This window comes from Urocampus carinirostris, chromosome 16 (genome assembly GCF_059441175.1).
Source record: "Urocampus carinirostris isolate Australia breed hairy pipefish chromosome 16, RoL_Ucar_1.0, whole genome shotgun sequence".
Classification (NCBI taxonomy): Eukaryota; Metazoa; Chordata; class Actinopteri; order Syngnathiformes; family Syngnathidae; genus Urocampus; species Urocampus carinirostris.
Window position 1 is genome coordinate 20,698,597 of NC_142364.1, and position 25,373 is coordinate 20,723,969.

The 25,373-nt window shown below is 40.1% G+C and overlaps 1 protein-coding gene and 1 long non-coding RNA gene across 2 annotated transcripts; one reads left to right on the forward strand and one right to left on the reverse strand.

Moving 5' to 3' along the window:
- Positions 1 to 1,629: 1,629 nt before the first annotated feature.
- On the forward strand, positions 1,630 to 16,645 carry alpk2 (alpha kinase 2). The gene is made up of 10 exons (XM_088356191.1): positions 1,630 to 2,898; positions 5,089 to 6,238; positions 7,322 to 7,469; positions 7,911 to 8,038; positions 9,275 to 9,316; positions 9,384 to 9,679; positions 12,852 to 12,940; positions 13,055 to 13,272; positions 15,617 to 15,665; positions 15,827 to 16,645. The coding sequence occupies exons 1-10, from the start codon at positions 1,630 to 1,632 to the stop codon at positions 16,035 to 16,037; spliced, it is 3,600 nt and encodes a 1,199-aa protein (XP_088212317.1). The 3' UTR covers positions 16,038 to 16,645.
- On the reverse strand, positions 7,249 to 24,400 carry LOC148350682 (uncharacterized). The gene is made up of 3 exons (XR_015853057.1): positions 24,296 to 24,400; positions 7,340 to 7,453; positions 7,249 to 7,261 (listed from the first exon to the last, which is right to left on the reverse strand). It is a non-coding gene; the product is annotated as an uncharacterized LOC148350682 (long non-coding RNA).
- Between the last annotated feature and the right edge of the window lie 973 nt (positions 24,401 to 25,373).

Genomic DNA, 25,373 nt, shown 5'->3' on the forward strand with positions numbered 1-25,373 from the left:
GTGAGTTGTCTGTCCCCGTGTGCCCTGCGATTGGCTGGCAACCAGTTCAGGGTGTCCCCTGCCCACTGCCCGGAGATGGTTGGGATGGCCTCCAGCCCCCCCGCGACCCTAATAAGGATAAGCGGTACAGCTGATGAGATGAGAGATGAGATATTATATATATGTATTTATATATATATGGATTGAAGATAATTTGTCCAGATTTAAACAAATGTTCCACGAATTTCACTGTGACTCGTCCACATATTTTTGTCCCCATATTCCAATTCACTAGCAAATAAAAACAGTACGTCGTAAGCACTTTAGTTGACGCCAGCAAATAGGCCATCATTATAAATATAGATAAGCCACTTAAATGTTGAAGATTGGCACATGTTCGCACTATCATGTAACTTTGCGCTTGTGAGGAGTCTGTGATGGTGGAGGGGACCTAAAAATAGCACCTCCCTCCCCACTCACTTGAGGGACAGTTCAGGCACATGCACTGCATCACAACTTTAAATCGTCAAGCACGTCTATGGGAGAGGTACGTACTTTGCGGCCTATTCATTTTTATTAGCCTTGAGTCCACTCCACAGGATTGTTAGTTTCCAAAATGGCCCACAGGGTATTTTAGCTGGCACATGATCTAAATTGTTGCACTGCCTTCTAAGATTGATTGATGGACTTTCCATCACATTTGGTCACAACCTAAATGTCACTTCTGGATACTTTGTGGAGTAGATTGTAGCTGTACTGCATGACTTAGATACAATTTCCTGTTCTGTAGTCTATAAATAATTGAAGTCTTGAACTAAAGATGAAGTCTAGTGAGAATGAAATATCTAGAAATGTAAAAAATGTTTAGGTCAAATTGCAGCGGGAAAATTAAACTTACTGTACTTCAGCTATGAATAGCAAATATTGCCACCCATTTTATCGATATTCGGAGGTCATATGTAAGGATACATTGCCTGGCGAATGCAGACACCATTCTTATCTTCATTGTTAGTCCCGCACAAAGCCGGAAAGTCCTTTGTTGTATATGGCCCACTTCTAAGTCGTCTATATTGCAAAATGGTATTAAACACGTGCTGTTGTTGTCACATAGCGTGTCTCCAGCGAGGTGCCCTTCGCCGAGTATGCCACAAATGCAGGCCATGGGTGAAGATGCCCTGGTATTTTTCCGGCCTCTTTGCCACCAGCGGGTCTTTCGAGTACTCGTGTAAATCAACTAAGCCGCTTTCAACACATCATAACGCCAGCGACAGCTAAAACACACTAAGTGGCCAGAAGACACGTTGACTAAAATTACAATTTTTCAAAATTAAAAGCCAATGTATAAAGGAAGCTTTGCTCTCTTACCAGAATCATTTAGTAATTTGCTGTGCTCTTTTACAATGTTGCTGTTAATATGTAGTCAGTTAATATTTTAATGAAACAAAAATAATACCATTTAAAAATTGATTGCTTTCTTAAAATATGGCTAAAATCTGGAAAATTATACTCTAAGGTACACTTTCATAATCTGAAGGCAAGACTAAATGTTTAGAGTCTTAAATGTGTGATCAGAGGTTCTTCATTTCATCATCTTGTTTTGGATTTCTATACAGGACAGAAATCCAGGAGGAGTAAAATCAGACTGCATTGATGGATCCAACATTAATCACTGCCAACAAACAAAGAGAGTTGCCGTCTGTGTACCCAGAAAGTCAAATCAGTCAGGATTTCGGCTATTTCTCTCTTTTTGGTGGATACTTGGACTTGTTTAAACCAATGCTCCCCCTACAACCTTACTTTACCTCACAAATGTCTGATATATACACCAAACCTACACACAAAGAAGACACAAAACACTCGTTCTGGGTGGATACACCGATTCTGGAGGACTCCACGGTTTCAAACCACAGTCCTAAACACCATAATCCAATTTATCAGAGGTCCTTGTCAGATAGCTCAGGGACAGACTCAGCCATGGGCGTCATGTCAGATTTGTACATCTTTGAAAACGAAACACAAGAATTTGTTCTGAGTCCAACTGTCCCACAGGATAAACTGGATAAAAACCATGACGCCTCTCCATTCATGTGTTGTGATTTAGCCCAGAGTGTGACACATAATACTGCTGCAAATACGGATTGGGTGATGTTTGACTCAGATTCAAGGCACAAGCCACCTGCTGAGGTCACCCTGACAACTCCGCGAGGGCAGAGGAGCGTCAGTCCTGTTGAGCTGTGGGCGGACGCCTGTCAGTATATGGATAAGACGGATGTTTCACCCATTTCCAGTGACTTATCTTTGGGAGAGATTTGCGTGTCTGGTTACAACAGTGACTGGATTGGCTGGGCCAAAGATGACACATCGGGTCGGGGTACATCAGTAGAAAGGCGGTCCTCAGTGGAAAGCTGGTCCAGTGCACTTTCAGATTGGAACGTTGCAGTGACACCAAGGCAGGAGTTCACAGCTGCCTTCTCAGAGATAGGAGCTGAGATAGATGCACTGACTGAAGCGCTAGCAGACATTAACTCTTGTAACAAAACGGAAACAGGAATGGGAGTCCAGGACCAGCAAGTTGGACAAACTATCCAAGAAGAATCAATTCTGTGTGAACAGGAATGCTTCACTTTCCAAAAACAGATGGGGGACAATGTTAATTTTCTTGGCAATTCATTAGTAAACCCTGGAAATGAACCAGCGGAAACCTGGGAAGATAACGTTGTACTTGACAACCAAGCGTTGGTTTCTTCAGACTTGGAGTTGGACAGCATAATCCCGGCTTGGGCTCCAATAGATAATGTGGATTTTCTTCAGTTTGTCCAACTTTCAGAGACAATTGATTTGAAAGACGACAAGATAGTTATAAATGTAGTGGATTATGAAGAAAAGACAGACCAACCTGCTCAGTCGATGTGTGAACAGGTAAGTGGATTTAAGGAGAATTTTGAATACCATCACCAGAAACCAAATCAGATATGCCACAATTAACTTTAGTATCTCATGTGACATTGCCCTAATTGATTATTTTCAAGGAGGTAGAAATAGATAATCAACTATGGTTACATTAATGCTTAAAGTAAATAAAGAGGAGTTAAGCTTTTAGATGACTAATATCAATGACACGGTTTGCCGACATAATGTTGGTTGTCTAATCGTGTCAGAAACTAAATGAAGTCAAGACTCTGAAGCATGCATCGCATGTTTATCTCTTTAATGGGAGGTCTTCATTCACTTGAAAAGTGCTATATAAATGCAGACCATTTACAATTGAAGCAAAAGCAATTACAGAAAAGTTAGAAAATAAACTAATTGATAAGTATAAAGTGTATCTAGCTTATAGGTTTCTAAGATTTTATGTTGTTCTATCAGTTACTGACTAAAAAAGCTGCCAAAAGTCCAAAACATTTTTTTTTGTATCGTTATGAAAGTTCGTTGCTGCAATCAAAATTGATCATGATCATTTTTTAAAGCGAGGCTGTAATATGTGTAGTGTGGAGGTTTGGTCAAAATGCAAATGCTGAGGTTAAAACGTGTAACAAATGGAAAGTGTCTAAGCGACAATGACGTCACAGGGACCCTCATAAAAAACAAACAGTCACACACATGAACATAATGTACAGCACAGCAAGCACAGACTGGTGGTCGTGACATACCTCTAGGAAAGAAATTTGCAGACTTCTCATGCTGTCCACCGTTTCCCACCCCGGTCTCAGAGGTGAACACAAACAAATGGGGCAACAAAAATATTATCGCCCGGGCTTGCTAATTCCAGCGACCACATACCGCTTTTACATTTGTGCTGTGCGAGAGTGACAGGTGAAGGAAAATGAGGGGCAACCAAGAGAACAGCCTAAATTTAGGTCAGGACAACGATGATAATAGCATGGTCTATGAGGGTGCTGTGGGAGTGGCATAGCTGCTGATTGTAACACGAACCCCTTTTTCCCCATACCATCACATCCCTCCTATTGAAAAGGCAAGAACCAACAAGGGGGTCTTGCACCGGGTGCTAGTCAGCTCAGACTGAGAGTCGCTCACAAGAGTCACTCGTGTGCAACACAAATGGCATCTGGGCTTGGATACAAACAAAGGGTTTCTTGTATGGGATGTTTGTGGAGATCGACCAGAAGGTATGTGGACTTATTTTATTAGGTAAGAGGACATTTCGGGTTACAGTGAAACTGTCCTTGTATCTTGCATCTCAAATGGTTTTCGAGTCAAAATAACTCATTGCGAAGTTGGGTAAGGGTCCCAAAAATAGGCAGGTTAGAAGACTGATACTTCATTGCCTATCCAACATTTTACTTGCCTTGATCCCAAAGTCACCAAAGACACAATACAATTGATTGCTAAGAAGCTCATCGTAAGCAATTATTATTTTGTCAATCTGAATTGTAAATGTATTTAATATTAATTATATGTTGTCAACACCCTGCCCTGGCAAAAGAAAGGAAAGGAAGCCAAATTAGCTGGTTTGTATTAAATTAAGTATAATTAAATTAAGTATAAAGAACACGTATCACAAGTCATTAAGAACAATTAAAACAAACCAGAGAAGGCTTGGCTCACTCTTTAGTTTTCATTCTTTGCAAATGTTTGCATGCCCAGTGACGAAGCGCTGCCTTTCAAAAATCAGCCTTGCAGATGCCAGGAGAGAGACATAAAATGCTGTTGGTAATATTCCAATAACTTGGGAATTTGGGAGCGATGACCCTGTAAACCATTGACCCTGATTAAGATATTTACTGGTTCAAAAGTTCCTAGGATGTTGTTTGAAAAAGAGGAAAATTGACCAAAAGTATCCAGCCTGGGATTATTTATAAGGTGAAGTATACAAACATGTCTAAAAGGCTTCCAGGGGTATTGTTAGCCGGAAAAGTGGCATGCACTAGTATTTGGAGTGCTATTTACTGAATCGGTACACTTACATTATACATGTGGCAAGTTATATTTTTAACCATCAGAATGTGCTAGAAGCTCTGGGCTCACAAATATGCTGCATAAATGGGATTCAGGATGGATGGATGGATGTTAACATACAGTGATTCCTCTTGATCAGTGTGTTCCTTAACACTAATGCTAATCAATGCAACTTCTCTATTCTTTTCATAGCTGCTGGGAGATGAGTTGCTTAAGGTGACAGAGGATGAACTTATCCCCCTTCCCAAACCTTCATCCAATCAGGCTGCAAATCCCAACTCTGTGTCAACAGATATTGACTGCAATGGACTGATAGCTTCTGAGGACGACAAGATGAACCCCCGCAAGCCAGTTCCTCACTTTGGACAACTTCTGGCGCCTGTAACTTTGACAGACCCCGGTGGAGCAAGCTCACAAGGGGTGTGTCCCACTTTTATTGTGCCTGTAGCTCCTCTTGAGATCAGATCTGCCCTGGAGTATCGCAGGAGCAGTTTGGAAGGAGATTCGATAAGGACTTTCAATGACATCCAGGCTCATAACTGGACTCCTTTACCGCTCTGCAATGAGGCACCAACTGACGAGGAGGAACACAAACTCTCCAAGGAACTTTGCAATTGCGCCATCATCCCTGACAAAAACCTCACCATTCTAGATGAGCCAAAGCTATCAAATCTAAGCAATCAAGTGGCTAGGTCAAAACCTAGTCTCGGGGAATTGGGAAAAAACCCGCATAAGAAAGAGGGAAAACCCCACTCCAAGAAGGAAAAATCTGCTGCCCACCAACAAGGCACTCCCAAAAAACAGGAGAACTCATCTCACGTCACAATCGGAGGACAAAATGAAACCTCGGAAAATACTTGCAATCAGCTTCTTCAAGAGAAGACAGTGGTCATTGAGACCGTTAAACCACACAGCAAGAAGAAACACCACCACACTGGGGCAAAGACTGCGGCCAAGCCTCATGTTGAGAAAGACATCAGCGCAAAAGCAAAGGGCGCAAAAGGACGGATCGAAATGTTCGAGATCAAAATGAGCACCAAACACAACAAAGCCTGCAACAACGGAAGGAGGTCAGATGAAGTAGAAAATAAAAAAGCAGACGCTTCCAAACCTTCACAAGGAGGACATACTCAGTACAACACAGCACACAACAATACGAGTGATGACGAAATCCACAAAAAACGCCGCCTATCCAAGGATACGTTTGCAAAGCTTTTAGATTCAAAAGGGACCGTTTCCAATCAGGCGAATGCAGCGGAGGGACAAAAGATGGATGGTAAATCATCTAGAAGGAGGGCATCCATTGAAGTGGTCAAAAACAAAACAAGCTCACACATAGGAGGTAAAATTCAGATTTTCTTCCCCTGTTTCACCTTATTCAACTTTTACTATTCCAATCCGTTTGGTATGTAATATGATTCGATGAATCTGCATTAAATTATGAAATATTTAGTTTATCAAAGACAAAACTTGTTAGTAAATTTAGGCTTTATGGTGCCTGAATCAGTTGCAAAAAATCATTAAAATACATGTTCAACTAAATGTGATCCCATAACATGGTGGTCAGTTATGTGTGTTGACGTTTGGGTCTGGTGGGACAGTTAGATATGCAAATAAATGGATCTTATTCATCATTTGTTTGTCAGAGTAAAAAGGCAATACATGAAATCAAGCATAGAAAAAACATTAACTTTAACACAGAATAAATAAAATCATGAAAAAAATGTAATTTCGTATTTCTTTGACAAGTGAGGCACAGTTTCACCTGTCTCATTTGACACAGGCAGCCAATGCAAAATAGTTAATGGATTCTTTTAAACTTCGAGGCATAGAATTTCACGATTGATCAGTTTGGTTAATAAATAGCCAAAATTACCGGTAATTGTATCTCTTCCTTTAAATTTACAAGGAATGGATAAGTCACATGTATGTTCTCATGAGTTGCAACCATTTTTCTGGTGATAAAATGCATGTATCAGATGAGTGTTTTCATGATTTGAGTAAAGTTTAACCTGAAATTAGTCCAATACTGTAAAAATGCTCAGTTAGACGGTGTGAGCTTTTGACTAATACTCAAGTATAATGAAATGAAATGATCTGCATTTTATATAGCGCTTTTCAAGTCAATGACTTCCCAAAGCGCTTTACAATGTGCTCCACATTTACCAATAGCGGCCTTGCAGCCATGTAAGGCGCTAACCTGCTTATTGGGGGTTTTAGGGGTTCAGTGTCTTACCCAAGGACACTTCGACATGTAACACGGACGAGCCGGGATTCGAACTGGGATCCCTTGATCCCAAGACGAGCCCTCTACCTCCTGAGCTATTGCCGCCCCTGATTGTGTGTTGTTTTAATGATTCTTGTTCTAACAATAAACAAAAATATATTATTAGGTGAGTCAATTTCTTTAAATAATGACTTACAGAGCCAAAGGTAATTCAACCAATCCAAGTGGTGTCCGTGAGCGACGACCCCCAAAGTTTGAGTCTGTGGTGTCAGTTTGCTACTGTCTCGGGTGAGCACACATTCACCTGGAGGCTAGAGGGCGCTCTTCTGGCTGAGGTCAAGCATAGGTAATGTCACTTGATTACCTCTGGCAAGAAAATTCACATTTTTGCATTACAATCTTCATATGCATGCTGTTTCTGTTAGTACAGGCAAAAAAAGTTGAATATGATTTGCAGTGTTTCCCATACCATTTGAAAATGTTTCAACACTTGAAAACATTCAGAGTATTTGTGTCATGTTCATCCTCCTACAGAAGAAACCATATTAAAATAAAAATATATTTTCCTCCCCAATCTTTTACAATACTTTTGGAAAAGCGCCAGCGCTCGTGAGCACTAAAAAGGCGCATGCGGTTCCTAACCCACGTGTCGCCGACCCTTACACTTTACTGTTATCCCACCAGGGTTTCACAAAACTCTATGGGAAACACTGATATGTTATGTTAGAAGCATTTAACAATACTATGAAATTACTCTGCCCTTGTGACGCAATCTTTATCTCTGAAGTGCAGGGGACGAGAGTCGTTCGTCTTTGAACATCCTCAATGCTTCCCACAAAGACTTGGGAAATTACCAGTGCCGTCTTACCAGCTTACAGGGCTCCGTCACACTTGACTACCTACTCACTTACCAAGGTAGGAGTCTTAACACTCTAGTAATCACCATTCCAACCACTGGACTTGGAAAATATTCATTATGTATTTAATTGTGCTAAAATATGTTATCATCCTGAAACAAAGAATGTTAATTTATGCAAGCATATTGTTTTTTTTCTTATCAAAGTATTCTTTCTTACCTAGTTGTTTTGATAGACGCCTTATAGCTCCAAATAGTAATGGTGAATTTATAACATCATTATTTCAATATAAGGATATTGAGAAATGGCCCACAAAATTTTTGTCTTAAATGTTTACGCATTTAAAGAAATAATTAGAATGTAATAATTTACATCCTGACCTATATGCTAGAAAATAACCCAATTTGGGCTTTTTTTCATATGTCTCTCATTAGAAACTCAACTGCCGGGTGAAAGAAGTAAAATCAATTGGAATCAATATTCATTTTGTTCTTGGACACGTAAGAAGTTCATGATGTATGAAAAGCCGGGATCAGAGGACTTGTTGTCTGTAGTGTTATTTATGTATATTAACCTTAAAATAATTTCAAATTGTGTACGCTCTATACAAAATTTTGGACGGAAAATATAAAAAGTAAAAAATACTTGTTTTATTGTTAGGCTGATCTCGTCTTACCCATTTCAGCTAACTCTAATCCAGGTTGTGTTGGGCACAGGTCGAAGACAGTAATGTCTTCTTAGATTGCTGTTGTCTCAGTATTGCTGTGAGCAAATAGGTGTCGCATTGTGCAGGTAAGGTTAATTATCGCTTAAAAAAAGGGAATCGCAATCACTAATCAGGGGAACAATTATACAATATAAATCCCCTAACCTCTTCCTTGTATCTAGTCCATGAAACCACGACTGAACCTGTTAGGTATGCATATCGATTTGTATTTGCATCTTCTTCAATTGTCGTTTATAATCCAATATGGCGGCTGCTTTAAAAGAAAAACGGAACAATAATATCGTGACCCTTTGGAAGCATGTTGACATCTGTTTCATGCCAGTTCCTTACTTAGTAAGAAAAAATTAGTTTTAACAACATGAAAATGATAGAATGCAAATAAATCTTACATTAAATATATCCTTGATCTCCCTTGTTCGTTTTTGTGAAATTTAACAGCAGTTTAACAGCAAAACCAGTTCCAGTGTGCACTAGTAGCATCACACAGCTGTGAAAGAGCCCTCAAACTCCGTTTAGCATCTAAATTAAACTCCAACTGGTTAATAATAACTATATTTTTTTCCCCAGTTCTCCGTGAGATTGTCATCCCTCCATCTCAGAATGTCACACGTGAGTCCTTACAAAATGGCGTCCGCTCCTTCACCTCTCTTTAACTTGTTCTTTATCATTTTTCTAGCCGTTGCCGTGGCCATGGAGGCAGAGGACATCCAATGCGCTCAGTTACTCTTCAAAGACGACTTCCTTTCCGAACGCTACTTCAGCGAGAATCGGCCCGTCAGCATCGTGACGGAAAAGGCCCACTTCGGGGAGGGAATGCACCGGCGTGCATTTCGAGCCCGGCTGCGTAGAGGTGAAGAACCGCCGCACTTGTTGTCGGGACCCGCTTGCGTCCTCAAGGTGCACAACGCCATCAGCTACAGCATCAGGGACAACGACGAGCTCGTCCACAAAAATTACACCTTGGCGGTTGAAGTAAGTTTAAATATATCTATGCCAATTATTTTCAAATGCGCTCCTCTGCACTCACTGTCAATGAAAGTTTAAATATGTGCTGTAAAATGCTTAAATTGGAATGTGTTTTCAAGGTCAGGAAAACGATTGAATTTGGGGAACAATGCTTAACAAATATTGAAATTGTTGCTAAAAATAAGTAAAGCAAAAGATCAGCAGTCTCTAAGATTGAAAGATTCGATGCACTATGCTTCACAGCAATCAATATTTTATAATAAGTCCAAATTTTGCTCATCAACAAGATGGAGGACAATTTGGTCACCTCCCTCTACATCAGTGTTCTCAAACCCTTATTTACTTTGGAGCTAGGGTCTGTCTGAGTTTGGGGCCAAATTGTATGTTCCAAAAGAAAAGTTTTGATGGTAAATGGACTGCATTTATACAGCGCTTTTCAAGTCACTGAAGACCTCTCAAAGCGCTTTACAATGTGCTTCACACTTACCCAGTCACAGTTTGATCATTTTTTTCTTTTTTGGGGTGTGCAGCATGCGCTGTCAGGTGAGGCCGAGGTACACCTATTTGACTCCTAAGTTACCTCAATATTCTACTGTTCTAATATATATTTTCAATACATACAGTACTTTCTTTCTTCTTTTTTTCTTTGGTCTTACGTATTGAACACCATTATGACCCAAAACCTGTAGAGCCCTTTCCGTAAACAAGTGTGACGTAGCCAAGCTGCGCGTGCATTGTTAAAGCAGAATGGCAGAAATACAGTTTATAGCAGCCCATTGACACAAAAAGGAACAGCGCGAAATAGCACAAAGTATGTGCTAGCAGCAAAAAAGCAGCTTTATTTAAGTCTTTAAAGTCAACAAGAAAAAAACTTGACAAATTGACAAATAAGCGTTGAAAGTGCTTGAAAAGTGTTTGAGTTTGGCCATGAAAAAGGTGCACAAACCCTGAAGATATCAGTAGGTTCGTCTTTTTTTAAGTCATGTTTATTTGTATAGAACCTTTAATTTGTTATTAAACATTGTGATGTTTCCAGTGGGCAGGATTAGCCTGGTGGTGGCAAAAGCAAGGGCGAGATGATACCTCAAGCTACAAGCTAAAAGTTTAGCTTTGTATCATCAGAATGGCTGTCTTTGACATCATGGTTTAATAACGAAGCTAAATACAAAGCAAGTCAAGTCAAATCCCATGTATTTGTATAGCCCTTAATCACAATATGACTCAAGGACTGCACAATCCACAATTATAACCTCCCCTAACTAGCGGTGGTCAGAAGACTGATGAAAAGAAAGCTATCTTGGCTGCTAGTTGGTATCATGTTGTGTGTTTGTGTGCCAAAATTGGAGAGAAACAGTTATCGTAAATTGAAGTTTTACATGATCCCAGCGGACGCTCCTGATCAAAGAAAAAGAAGAGAGTTGTGGTCAGATGCATTAAAGCGAGGCACTAATCAAAAATTCCCCCAAAGATGACGGGGCTGTCATCATTAGAATAGTTCTCTATTCAACTGTATGTTTGACTTGGAATCGATTTTCAATCAGCTTACAGGACTGCCCTTTTTTGTATAAGATTGATCGTAAATCACGTTAGTCTACGCACAAGTGGATTGCTACAGCTATTGTCACATATAGCACATGTTCACTGCGCCGAAAGAAAACGCGAATGAGGGGTGCGTCATGTAAAATATGAGCCCTAAATTTCTAGACAACAGCGTTAGGGCAACCATCCTGTGGAGAATAGTGCCAGATTGCAACACAAACGTGTCTCCTTGCGTTGTGTCATTGGTGGTTGCTGTGGTAATGGACCAAATAGAATTTGTTTGTTATTGTTCCTCGAGTATTAAAGCATACTCTAGAGACATGACATTGACACAGATGATACAAACCCCCTTTTCCATTCAGATGCACAAATTCAGAACTTGATTTGTGGGGGAAAAAGTTGAAATATAAATACGTCGTAAATATTGAATAAAGTACTGTCAAACTTCCCGTTTTGCTCCTGTTATATATTATATGAAAAATGTCAACCCAAAAAACTAATTTCTCTCAAAAGGCGTCACAAACGTTTCTGGACCTAGGAGTGGTGTTTTGTATCAGAGCGCATGCTCTGTGGAAAAGAGCAAAAAAATGTTGTTTAAAATGTGGTAAAAACTTGTAGAGAAGATGCCCTACTTACGAAGGAGATTCTGGAAAATAGTTCGTAAGTTGAATGTGTGAAGTTGTTTCAGTGCTATATTTTGTATGGAATGTATGTTTAAGGTTTATATAAGTATGTTTAAGACTTGTATAAGGAATCTGGATTGTTTTGTACTAAAAAACATTTCATAAAAGAATATGCTCTATAAAGATAAATAAAGTTTTACTTACTTTTGGAAGATGAGCTTCAAGAGTTAGGCTACTTCCTACTAAAAGTGGTTGAAAAAAAAGCAATCCAACCATTTTCTCAACCGCATCAAGCTTTCTTATTCCACTTTCATTTCAAAAGAAATGGCTCGCCTCTTCTTTATACTTTACACCAACTATAGAGATATTAAACAATACAAATCTAAAAGTTCTTAGCGCGCTGGACATACAGTATAGAACTAAGAAGAGAAAGCGGATTTCTTCTTCGGGGTGGATGCTGGGTGACCTCTCACAGCGCCACCACGCGCCGGTAGCAGCGGACAGAAGCACTACAGGAATCTACTGTATTCGGAAAAAGCTGCACACAATCCAAAATCTAACTCACAGCAATGTCCGGATATTTTTCAACATCCTGAAAAAAATGATCGTATCCACCGTTTTTCGTAAATCGAATGGTCGAAAGTAGGAGAACATCTGTAGTCGGAAATCTACGGTATTCAGGTGTGTTGATTTGGCTACTGTGAATTACTCTGGCAACCAGTTCAGGTTGTATCTCCACTTACTGGTCATAGACACTTAAGATTGGCTCCAGCACGTCTGTGACCCTCGTGAGGATGAGAAGTAGGCCAATGACACGCTTACTGTTAAGGAACCTACACATGTGTGATACATACTGTTAATCTTCAGCAACCACTCATGTAACAAACCAGTTTTACTGCAGTCGGTCGACTTGCGGTAAATAAATCATGCCACATGCTTAGCCGAAGTGTGAGACGTGATAGGACGCTTGGCATCGCATATATGCTATTATTAACATGTGCTAACGTGTCTTGCAGGAGTGTCACGTTCAGAACACGGCCCGGGAGTATATCAAAGAGTACACCGCCGCTGCCCGGTCCCTCGACGCCTTCGGAGAAGTACCTGAGTAAGTGACCAGAACTCCTCCATTGACCCATATCCAAATTTTAGCAGGGGCCTAAACTGCTCTCGGGTCAAACAAAGTGGTCATCACCGTGTCCTCCCATTTTTGCCGGCACAGGATCATTCCCATCTACCTGGTCCACCGGCCGTCCAGCAACATCCCGTACGCCACGCTGGAGGAGGAGCTGATCGGCGACTTTGTCAAGTATTCGGTTAAGGACGGCAAAGAGATCAACCTTTTGAGGCGCGACTCCGAAGCTGGGCGCAAATGTTGCGCCTTCCAGCATTGGGTCTACCAACGGACAGACGGGAACCTGCTGGTCACAGACATGCAAGGTGATAGAAAGATTTATTTTTTTATGGGCAGGGTTGGTCCTTTCAAATTTGTGGCCTTACTGGTAGAATGTTGAATATTAGTAAAATGACAATCAAAAATAAGGTTAAAAAAATACCATAAATTCTGGACTAGAGAGCAAACTTGATCGAAAGCCACATGCTCAAATTTGGGAAGGAAACTGAAATTTGGCTTTGTATAAGCCGCACCAGATTTTAGGCCGCAGGCTAAACCCCGGCCAACACCTGGCCTTGACGCCTTTGAATGCAGAATGCTACTGGTACCTTTCTCCTGCATACCTGACACCGTTTTCCGCGCTGCTCCAAGTTGTTTACATCAGGTCTTTTCAGATCATGTGACCATTCAAGACGGCGATTATGAAAACGATCACATATTTACTTTTATACCGAAAGAAAACCAAGTGAGTGCTAAAATCACGTAAAATGTGAGCCCTATATTTCTAGACGACAACGCCAAGGCAACCACAAGGTGGATATGAGAGCCAGATCGCAACATGAACATGATTTTTCTGTTGTTGTCATTGGTGGTTCTGCGGTGACGAATCAAATTGCATTCGCTTATAATCGTTTCTTAAGGATAACAGGAAACTCCAGCAACCTAACAATGATTCCGATGACACGGAATGAGAACAGAAGCATCTGTGATAGTTGAATTCCAGTGCTGTTCAATTCAGATGTATCAACTGAGGACTTGATTTGTGGATGAGAAAATTTAAATATTATGAGTAGTTAATATTGAATAAATGACTGACACCGCCCCCCTGTTTTGCTCCTTTTATGTATTATAACATCAGGATCTATTTTTGAGAGTAAATGATATAAAAATAATAGTGAGTGTGTTACATTAAAATCTTTGTTGCATAACATCAAGACATCGAAATAGCGATTGTCCTTTTATTAGTGGCCAATTTTACGATTTGCAGCAAGTTGTGTTATATTTTTCAATAAGGGAAATTTTACCCACAAACATGTCACTTATTGGGAATCGTGGAAGAAAACAACTTTTTCTTCCTCCGCTTATTTGTTTAACATACAGGCTGTGAGATGGGAAAAACAAATGTTAGAGCTGAGCAGTCCCTCGAATCTTTTTCTCGCAGAATATTCCGGGCACAGACGAGCTACAGAACAAGACTGTCACAAGTGCAAATATTAAAGTGACTGATGATCACTTTTATACTAGGAGGGCGGGCCATGACAATAATGAAACTTGAAGTAGCGAGAAATCAAAATCTGTAGTTCTCATATTCCCACTCTACCTCAAGAGACCTGAAGGGGAAATTCCCCAAACCGGTTCTAACAGGAACGTGTATTTTCTGGCTACAGGAAAAAAAACAGGGTTGAGAGCATGGAAAACCTGAATACATGTTAAAATGTAAATGGTCTGTATTTATATAGCGCTTTTCAAGTCACTGAAGTCCTCCCAAAGCGCTTAACACCTTGCTTAACACTTACCCATTCACACACTCACACACCGATAGCAGCGTCAGCCATGCAAAGCAACTATTAGCCAACCGGGGGCATTAGGGATTCAGTGTCTTGCCCAAGGACACTTCGACATATAACACAGAGAAGCCAGGAATTGAACCTGTGACCTCTTGATCCCAAGACGAGTACTTTACCTCCTGATACTTTAGAGAAACTGAGGATTGCATTAGCAGGGCTAACTATCGACCCCTAGAGTCTTCCTAATGACATATTTACAGATCTAAGCAAATCCTCCAGTTTGCCTGACTTTAGTCAACACCATCTGTACCATTATCATACCTGTCAACCTGTACGGTTTTGCGGTACAAAGTACGTTTTTTATGCATTTTAAGACGAGTACGACGGAAATCTGTACGGAAAAACGCAAATTTGTCAATGATGGGTATACACAGACTATCACAAAACGGCAAATCAATCAAGTCAAAGGAGTTCGCTGCGGAAGCCTCTATCTCGGTATCGTTTTTTTCTTTGCAAACGAAGCGAGCGGTTTGCTGCTAATGTGCGCATGCGTCTGCCGCCTGGGGATTTCCCATCATGCAAAAAAAATATGGTGTACGATTATTTTGTATTTTGTAAGGAAAAATACGACAGTTTGTACGGGCATGGGGCCGTGGAGGTTGACGGGTATGCATTATATTGTAAATGGTGTACCACCATACACAATTAAAACCAAATAAATGAATAAATGAAGAAGTTAATAAATTCCGACCAAATAATGAAGACATTATAAATGACAAAAATAATAAGAAAAAATGAAGCAATCATACAATCATGACTATATATCACACATTTCAATATTACAACAGAATTTCCATAATTTACACCAAATTGTGTTTTGCAGGAGTAGGAATGAAGCTCACCGATGTGGGAATAGCCACTTGCAAGAAAGGGTGAGTGTCGCAAAAAATACATTGAAATACATCAACACGCTTGCTCAGTTCCACGACTACTCCAGTTCTGTCTCTCACAATTTCATTTCTCAGTCTATCCAATCTTGTCACTACTAACATAGTCCTCAAACCTGAATTCAATGTTTTTTTCCTGCTCGCAGCTACAAGGGCTTCAAAGGCAACTGCGCCACCTCCTTCATCGACCAGTTCAAAGTGCTGCACCAGTGCAACACGTATTGTGAGATATTGGGCCTGGCCTCCCTGCAACCCAAAGCTGCCAAAAAGGCTGCCTGTCTTCCCCGAAGCAAAGCGCAACCTTCAGCCGGATCCAAAAAGAAAACATTCGGACCTGCGCCCAAGGTCAAGATCTAACAGAGGGACACAAGCGCTTGGACTCGAATAGGATTTGCACCGTGGAACTTTCATGTCTTACTACTGACCGTCTTCTCTGATATAAGTTCATTAAATTAATGAACTGTTTATTTAATTTATTGGAGGAAATGCTGCTATGAACTGCAGAACAGATATATAATTATTGTTCATGATGGATTAGTTGTCAATCCTTTCATTTTGTTAATGTTTAGCAAATAGCTGATTGTTGACTTCTTTTGTGCTGATTTTGTTGTATTATAGTTTATCAAGCAGACGCTCTTGTTTTTATGCAAACCTGCCAAATTATTTGCTTTCCCGGTCTTGCATCCTTTTTTTGATCATTTCAAATTGTGTACGCTGTTTAACAAGTTTTGTTCGGGAAGTTTTGTTAGACCGATCTTGTCTCGCCCGTTTTGACTCCAATCCGGATCATCTCGGACACTGGTAGCATACGACATTGTCGTAGATTGATAAGAATCTCGCAATATTCTACGTAGTTTATCTTGCTGTGAGTAAATAGGTACCACCTTGTGTTTGTAAGGTTTGTTATTGTTATAAGGATGATTGCAATCATTAATAAGGGGATCAATTGGCTGAGGTTTACAGGTGTTAAAGGACAGTGTGTATTATTTAGTGCCTCCTAGTGGTAAAATGAATTCATTTATTTAAAAAAAAATGATTTCATAAATTTAAAAAAAACAACATAATTGTGCATTTTTTTAAATAGCCATAGGTTGAGAATTAAGTATGTATTTGACATAACGCGATGTCTCCGTTGCTTCTAATTTTCCTTGTGCTTATTAGCACTCGCTTTTGGTTGCACAACACAATACAGTGACATCTAGTGGTCAAATAGTACACACTTTCCCTTTAAGGTACTAGTCCTACAATGCAGATATTCTGCAGATTTGAAATGATGTGCAGGTCTAAAATAGTACCTCATTCATTTGAGTTTTGATTTTATTGTTTAATTGAGTTCTTGGACTTAATTTGGGTTTATTGGATGATCATTTTGATGCAACAGCGAGGCAAAGAAATAGAAGATTTCTTTTGTGAGTGCTTGAATGTTCTGACTTTCGTTAATATAAAGGCGAAAATCAAAATGATGAACTTCTCATGCAAAGAATATATTTGAACATTTTTGATGCTTATGTAATGTTTATGTTAATATTTTATGAAAGTAAACAAGCCAATGCATTGTAACAGAATTGTTAGTTTTGTGTTTCGTTGAAAACGTATCTGACAAGTTGTTTGGTCTGGTTTAGTTTGATCTTGTCCTCAGTTTGCACTCCAACTTACAAGAGTTTTGGTCATGCAAGGAACATCTCAGTCTTTTTCCCTTCTTTGTTTTTTATTGAACTTCAAGGATGACGGGGTTCTAGGTTTATCGTAATTGACATGGATTTATTTATCATTGGGTTCACAGGGAGTAAGCAGTTATCAGGTTGAAAACCTTAATACACTATCTATGCACCCTGGTCATATCCCTCGAGAAAGTGACAGACAGCAAGACAAACACACACACAAAAACAAAGAAAGGAAAAAGTAGCATAAAAACACAAAAAAAAATTGACCTTGGCCAGCCCAAACAAGTTAAGTACCTCGACCCCAAAGTTGGTCGTGCTTTCGTCCCTCCAGGTGAAACGGGAAACAAGAAAGCAGCCATGTCACTCGGGCCAGGGTGACACAACACACTCATCTGTTCAAAGCCCGACAGCTTTCACTGGTTTACCCCTGCCGCATCATACAGGTTCCCTGCTCATCCCTTAAACGCGTCTAAACATCCTACTATACTTTTACAACACCTCTCCTTAATACACAAGAGAGGAAAACCAATTGTGTTAAACAAAGGGTACAAATTGTTTCAGGTTAAATAAAAAAACAAATAACAAATGATTATAATTACAATTAACCACAAATAAAATAGCCTAATATCCAAAAGCTTAGCATCAGGTTGGCTCATTACAGACATCTCAGGTTTGAGATTGAGCTAAACTTTGAGGCAAGTAACTCAAATAACCATTAAACATACTATAAGCATCATTAATCTACGAAAATGGACATAGAAGTAATCAAATTGATTATATTTAAACATAAGCCAAAGTAATATCTGGCCTTCACTTTCAAGAGTCAAATAGTTCAAACAATCAATTAAACAGTGTAAATTCTTCAAGGTAAGACTACAAACCAAAGTAAAATGGAATATTTATAATATTAAACTTAAGTAACCGATTGCAAACAAAACCTGAACACACATCTTCCACACCAGAGATTAAGAGCTAAATGAACGCTCTTCATTTGTCAACAAGGCAAGTATCTTAATAAAGTCTATCTCCAACAGTTGCGTTTAACTGTCAATCTGAGGATTTTGCTGTCAGATTATTCAAGCTTTGCTTTACAAACCTTTGCTTGTACTGTCTCACAAGCACATGTTGGGTTTGAATTCTATATATGGCAGTCTATCAGGAAGTTCCTGTTACCTGAAAGGAAGTTGGGAACTTTTGTTAACTGTTGTACTGACCCCTGCAGGTCCGAAAGAAAGACATAAAAGATGTCGGTATCCAAATGAATGTAACGGCTCCATGATCAGGCTTTTTGAACTGAATGACGCGAGCTGGCTCTCCTAACTATGTTTTTTTTCTCTCTATCACGCTTAAATTCTTCTCGATTCAAAATTAATATTTTTGTGCTATTTTTGGTGATCTATGTTTCACTTTTGTAATTTTTTTATTTAAAAATAACTGAGTTTATTCTCGTAAATCATAGTTTATTTGTTGTTGCACTGAAAAGTACCTCTTTTTTAACATAGTTTTATAGTGTCGTTTAATTTCGAGTGCTGATATAATGAAAGCAAATCAGACTGATAAGCTGGACCAAGACTATTTAGACCAGAGGTGTCAAACTCGGGGGCCACACGATAGAAAAAACATTCTCTCGCGGGCCGTACTAGTACCCTAGAGAGAAAGAAAAAGAGAGAGAAAGAAAGAAGAGAGGAGAGGGAGAGAGATAGGGGGAGGGTTGGACAAAAAAGAGAGAAAATATATGGAGAAAGAGAGAGAGAGAGTGAAATACAAAAGAGATGAAACGAGTAAGTGAGACAGAGGAAGAGAAAGAGAGAGAAATGTAGAAATCCAAAAAGAAATGGAAAGAGAGAAGAAGAGAAAACAAAAGGAGAGAAGGGGAGAAAGAGAGAAGGGGAACGCGAGAGAGAGAGAGAGAGAGAGAGAGAGAGAGCGAGAGAGAGAGAGAGAGCGAAAAGAGAGGAAAAAAAGGAAAAAGGACAAGAGAACAAAAGAAGGTAAAAATACAGTGGGAGAGAGAAAGAGACAAAGAGGAACAAAGAAACAAAAAAAGAGAGACAGAAATAGTGAAAGTGAGAGAGAGACAGAGAGTGAGAGAAAAAGGTAGGAAGAGAGAGGGAGAGAGAGACAGAGAGAGAGACACAGACAGAAAGAGAGAGAAAGAAATACAAGTACAGCGTTTGTGAGATGCATCTGGCTTTGGCAACATCAAGTGGACATATTTCAACCTGCAGCTTGATTTCTCTTGCGCTTCCCTCAGCGGGCCGGATTCAATCCCTTGGCCGCCTGTTTGACACCCCTGATTTAGACATATAAGAACTAGCGAAAGCACTTTAAAATCGTTCCTGAAACGCACAGGGAACTAGTGCAGCAATTTAAAAACTGGTGTAATGGGTTCCCTCCACCCGGCCCCTTTAAACACATGTGCTGCTAAGTTTTGTAATAGCTGCAGGCTGGCAAAGTTGGTTTTGGTAAGACCGGAGAGCAGGGCATTACAATAATCTAAACGAGAAAGCATGCCTGGGAGAGAATTTAGAGCTTAGTTATGTATTAATAAGATAGTAATAACAGTATAAGTTGTCATTTTAGAAATGCATATCAAACAGGTAGTCAGACCCTCGGTATTAAAAAGTAGCTCTCACCTTTTAAAAGGTTGTTGACCCCTAATTTAAAAAAACGAAGTAAAAGGAAACAGCAGGAATTCCAAAGTGTAATTTTCCACCCTGTAGCTATATAGTGTGATGATGGCGTTTGATTGACAGGACACAAACACCATTGTCACACTCCACAGCTCCCTAGAACGGACACAACGTGGCGGTCGAATGAATCAGGAAGTCATGAAAATCTCCCATCAGGCAACTGGGGAGGAAAAAGAGACAGAATATAAGAAGGAATCATCAATATAAGTCACAGATTTGGTTGGATAAGAGCATCCAGGTGAAGCAGCACCATCTGTGGAAATCCCAGAAATTTCCTCAGAATCGAAATCTGCTCACCTCTGTTCCACGGTCTTCTCCGGTCTCCCGTCCCGAATGTGTCCGGACCTCTTCATATAGTTTCCAGGATCTTTGCAAAGCGGTTAAAAGTCCAGAAGCTGACGGGGCAGGCGGGGAGCCGAGGGAGGTCCGTGCCCCGTCCAAGTCTTTGTGTAGACAAACAGCAGCTTGCACATTTGTGATAAGCTACAGGGGAAGTATTGATCGACCCTGACCGGGGGTGAGCTGAGGTGGGACCAAAAAAAGAAAAATAAAGGGGAAGATAAAGGCCGGCTGTGGCAAGAGAGGTCTTTTACGCTTAAAGTTAAATTTCCCAACATGCCCTTTTTCAAATCATGAGTCAATTTTGCACCAGTGACGTCAGGGGAGACAGGTGAAGTTGTGCCTCACCTGCACTGTTGGGAGTGTTTCCAGAAAAACAGTTAAAATAAATAGTCACTTGTTTTGTAAAGTAACATGGTTACCCACAGGGATACAAACAAAAGCACGTTTCTCTGAAAGTAACTATTAAATTACAAATTACCGTATATACTCGCATAAACAACCAACTCCCTAAAAGAGCTTTGATATAGCCACATTATAAATATAATAGAAAGTCTGTAAACCAAAATTTCTGAACAGTGAACTGCACATATTTCTTGGCTTATGCAATCTTGGGAACACTTAGTAGAGACACTCCATATCCATGTGTTCTCTGAGCTTCAAACCACTCAAAGATGTCATACTCCATTTCTGCGTACTGTCCAAGACGTTTTCTGTTTATCTCCAGGCATGGTATATTGCAAAGTTTATTTTACAAAATAAAAAGACAAAGATTCAGCTCACTTTTCTTGTAAAATCTGTGCTTATGTTTGCTCCTTTGTTTTCCCGTTGTTTTTTTGTACCTATAAAAGCCACGACCCCCCCTCCCCATTCAATGCCTGTCATTTGCTACTGGTGACACACGACCAAATATGCCTATATAAACTAACCCCCTGATTTTACTGTTTTGTGTAAAATACCTCAATTCAGCTTCGCGAGAATACAGTAAACGGTTAGGGAGAATATCTCCATGTGAAGAAATTCAGTGCCCTCATACTCTGTGCTTGAGACGTGGCACCGTAATGGTACTTAGAGGTACTTTGTAGTTAAGTAGGGGATTTTATGTGACAAGGTAAATGATGTATTTCATTTTAGCAGTTGGAGAACATTGTAACGCATTATCTGGATTCATCGAATCACTCAATTACGCTCAATGTGGTAACGATGCTACAAACACAACATTTTATTAGTAACAAGTTACATTACTTGTTATAGAGAAAAGCAATTATCTTCCTTTGTGATACATTTGGCATGACCTAGCATGTCACAGTTCACCAGAGGGCGCCAAAGAACAAAGAACTGTACAATTCCCACACCTGCTTCTAATCCTCCTTATACGACTCTCATTAGAGGTAAGATCAGGCCTAAAAAAGTTAAGCCCAGCCTTACCCGGCCTGCGGGTATATAAGCCGGAACCCGACTAAATAACTTGGTTTGAGGGACTGAGCATCTTGGGGCTTACTTCGGGCCGAGTCCTTCAAATCTGAAGTGCAGTGCCAAAATGAACACTTCGGCTCCGAAGTGCGCATTTCGGCGCCGAACTGCAGCGCCGAAGTGTGTTACTCAAGTACTGTTTCTTCAAAAAAAAATACTCAAGTTGAAAGTAAGTGCGAGCTGTGCAGATCGTCCACGAAGAAAAAAAATTCAAGAGAGAAGCCTGACCTGACTTGATGATTTACATTTTGGGGCCGGCTCAGGCGTGGGCCTAAGACCTTACATCGGACTCACAGTAAGGACTCAGTGTAACATTACTGCACCAACTAAAATACAGCACCCTAAAACCAGTTTCAACTTGGTTTGAGAGGTTTGGTTTTTGTTTCTAGTTTTGACATTTGTTTTTTTTGTAACCACTTGTTTGTTAAATTGTACTAGAGGTTAGATCGGGCCCTAAAACTCCAACCCAACCTGACCCAGCCTGTGAGTTTAAAAGCCAGGACTGTCACGATTGCCATGGCGCCCAATTAGCCCCGCCCGTGTGGCGCCAGCTGCGGCTCGTTGACAGATTGGCTTTCTGTCTATCTAAGCTCATGGCTCTCACTCTTCCTTTGTCAGTCCGTCAACGAACCTCTGCCCCGCAAGACGTGGGTTTTGACTCGGTCCCGTTTCCTGTTGGTATTTCATGTCCGATATTGTTCCCACATATTTTGTCGTGTTTAATATTGGTTTCCAGTTTCATTCCCGCCTAGTTTGTCCTGTTTATTTTCAATATCCTGTTGTGATATCAATCCTGTCTGTCCCGTCCTGTCTGCTATCGACCCATCTGTCCGATATTCGCTCGGGCAATTGCTATAGATCTCGTCGGCCTCTGGCTTCCTATCATTCCACGCCAGACTGCTGCCTAACGTGCATGACTCCCCATTTCCCATAAAAAAAAAGGCTTGTGTGAGAAACGTCACGCGTTTGGGTCCTGATCCTGTTCTGGTTCATGACACAGACCCGCCTGTGCCTGACCGATTTACTTGATTTAGGGGACCCGGCTCGTAGTAAATTAGAAGCTGAACTCCAAATCAAAGCGCACAATTAGGCGCTGAAATGCAGTGTCGAAGGGCAACTTCGGATTTACTTGGAGCTCGGTTCCTCAAATCAAGTGTGCACTTCCACGCCGAAATGGGGTATTCTGGTAAAAGTACTGTTACTTCGGAATAATATTACTCCAGTAGTCATCCAAATAATTACTTGTGTAAAAGTAAGCGTGCCAAACAGCGCGCATGCAAAAAAAAATAAAAAAAAATACTGATAGGCCCAACTTACCTTTACTTTGTACCTCATTTTTGGCTCCAATGCTGATGGTTATATTCATTCACTGTTAGTATTGTCTCATTTAACTTCACAATTTCTGGATTTTCTTTTTCAAAATTGTTGAATTTTCTCATTTTATGATAAATATTATTCATAAGTAACAGATGAATATAGAAATGGATCAGGCTTTAGTGACAGTAAGTAAAACAAGTGTGGTTCCTCTTATACAGTCACAATGTGATGGATTTATTTTGAATATGGTGAATAGTAGAATAATTTACTTGCTTTTTGAACCCCTGACTCCAATAATAAAAGTGAATAAATCTTGATCGACTTGAAAATAAATCTAAGAACAATCATTTAGGGTCTATCTAAATACTGTGAATCGTTCTCAAAAACTGCTTTGAACATTGACAAATGTAATATCACCCAGAGTGACTCAGTCAAAAGTGTAAGTGTCACATTTGACCCCAATCTGTCCTTTCAAACACATGGTAAGAATATTACTAGAGCAGCTTTTTTCCCATCTTGACAACATAGAAAAAATCGCCCCATGCTGTCCCAGTCTGATGCGGAGATTATAATTCATGCGTTTGTTACCACCCGTCTCGATTACTGTAATGCACTAATCTCCGGTCTCCCGAAGTCCAAAATCAAGAGCCTGCAGCTGGTACAAAACGCTGCAGCGAGGCTTTTAACTAAGACGAGAAAGTTTGATCACATGACCACGATTTTAGCTAACCTGCATTGGCTCCCTGCTTGTTTAATATGTGATTTTAAGGTTCTGTTGGTTTTATACAAAATCATGCATGGACTTGATCCCTCATATCTTTCAGATTTAATTTTCCCCTATGTTACTTGGCAGAGCCTTCGCTCTGAAAATGCTGGTCTAGTGATCCCAAGAGCCAAGAAGAGATCCGTAGGTCCGAGAGCATTCTCCATTCGTGCCCCGGTGTTGTGGAATGCTCTGTCTGCCCCCTGAGATTCGTTTTGCAACCTCAGTGGAACTGTTTTAATCTAGGCTTAAAACACACTTCTATTCTATAGCTTATGAATGACCTATATTTCACGTTGACAATATCTGTGTATTATTTGTTTCTGTAACATCTGTTGCAGTTGGTCATCCTGGAAGGGGGATTACCTCATGTGCGGTCCCTTCTCAAGGTTTCTTCATTCTCCTCATGTTGAGGTTTTTGAGTTTTTCCTTGCCCTCGTGTAGGTTTTAGATCTAGGCATGGTGTAATAATAGGTTTGCAATCATCTGTCTGTCCTTGTGATTAAGGGATATACAAATAAACATGACTTGACTTGACATGTACTGCATTTTAGTGAGTAAAGAGCCTTTGATACTTTAATATGTCACAAAAGCAAAGGACAACCTGTCATTGACACAAAGTTTTTTTTAACAAAAACATGAAAGCCACAAGTGATGTCATGCGTATTGTGCGGTGTGATACTCTATTACTTGTTCCAAAATAGTTTTCCCCAGTGATTTAGAATATTCTATCAGTATGTTATTGGTGTCAATGAATTTGTTCAAACTGGACGGATCTATTGACACTATCAAAGATGTTACATAACGAAATTGTGAATATGCTTGATTGCTGTTAAGATTGTCGAGAAGGGTTGTTAAAACCTCACGTTGTTTGTTTGCTGTTATTAGTGTCAATAAATTTGTTCAAACCCCCCAAAAAAATTTTCAAATTCTGCTGCCTGTCAATGCCGAGGTCCGGCTCATCTCTGAAGAGCAGGATGGCGCTTTACACAGAAAATCAACGGCGACCAGATGATGAAGGTGCTGTCTCTGAGTCAGATCGGAGACTATTCCTTCTACTGGTAACCATGGAATCCAGTACTATCTGTTTTATGTGGGGGAGCAAACATGGACATGCCACCTTATTTCTTTCTGATTTAATTCGCCCATCTGTTTCTGCCCGTAGCCTTCGCTCAGAAAATGCTGGTCTACTAGTGATCCTATGAGCCAAGAAGAAATCTGCAGATTTGAGAGCGATTTACATAACGGAGTGCTCGGCAGTCTGATATTCAATCTGCAACCTCAGTGGAAGTGTTGAAATCTAGGATTAAAACACACTTATATTGAATACCTAATGAATGATGTTGACCTCAGGAAGCTGTCAACTGGACACTATCTCTTTACCTGTATTTCAAGTTGCTCATGTCTGTGTCTTGTCTGAGGCCCTTGCAACATCCATTGCACC

Coding starts and splice junctions, on each gene's coding strand:
- alpk2 (XM_088356191.1), top strand. CDS start 1,630: ATGGATCCAACATTAATCACTGCCAACAAACAAAGAGAGTTGCCGTCT. Junction 6,239..7,321: donor AACAAGCTCACACATAGGAG/GTAAAATTCAGA, acceptor AATGACTTACAG/AGCCAAAGGTAATTCAACCA. Junction 9,680..12,851: donor ATTACACCTTGGCGGTTGAA/GTAAGTTTAAAT, acceptor CGTGTCTTGCAG/GAGTGTCACGTTCAGAACAC.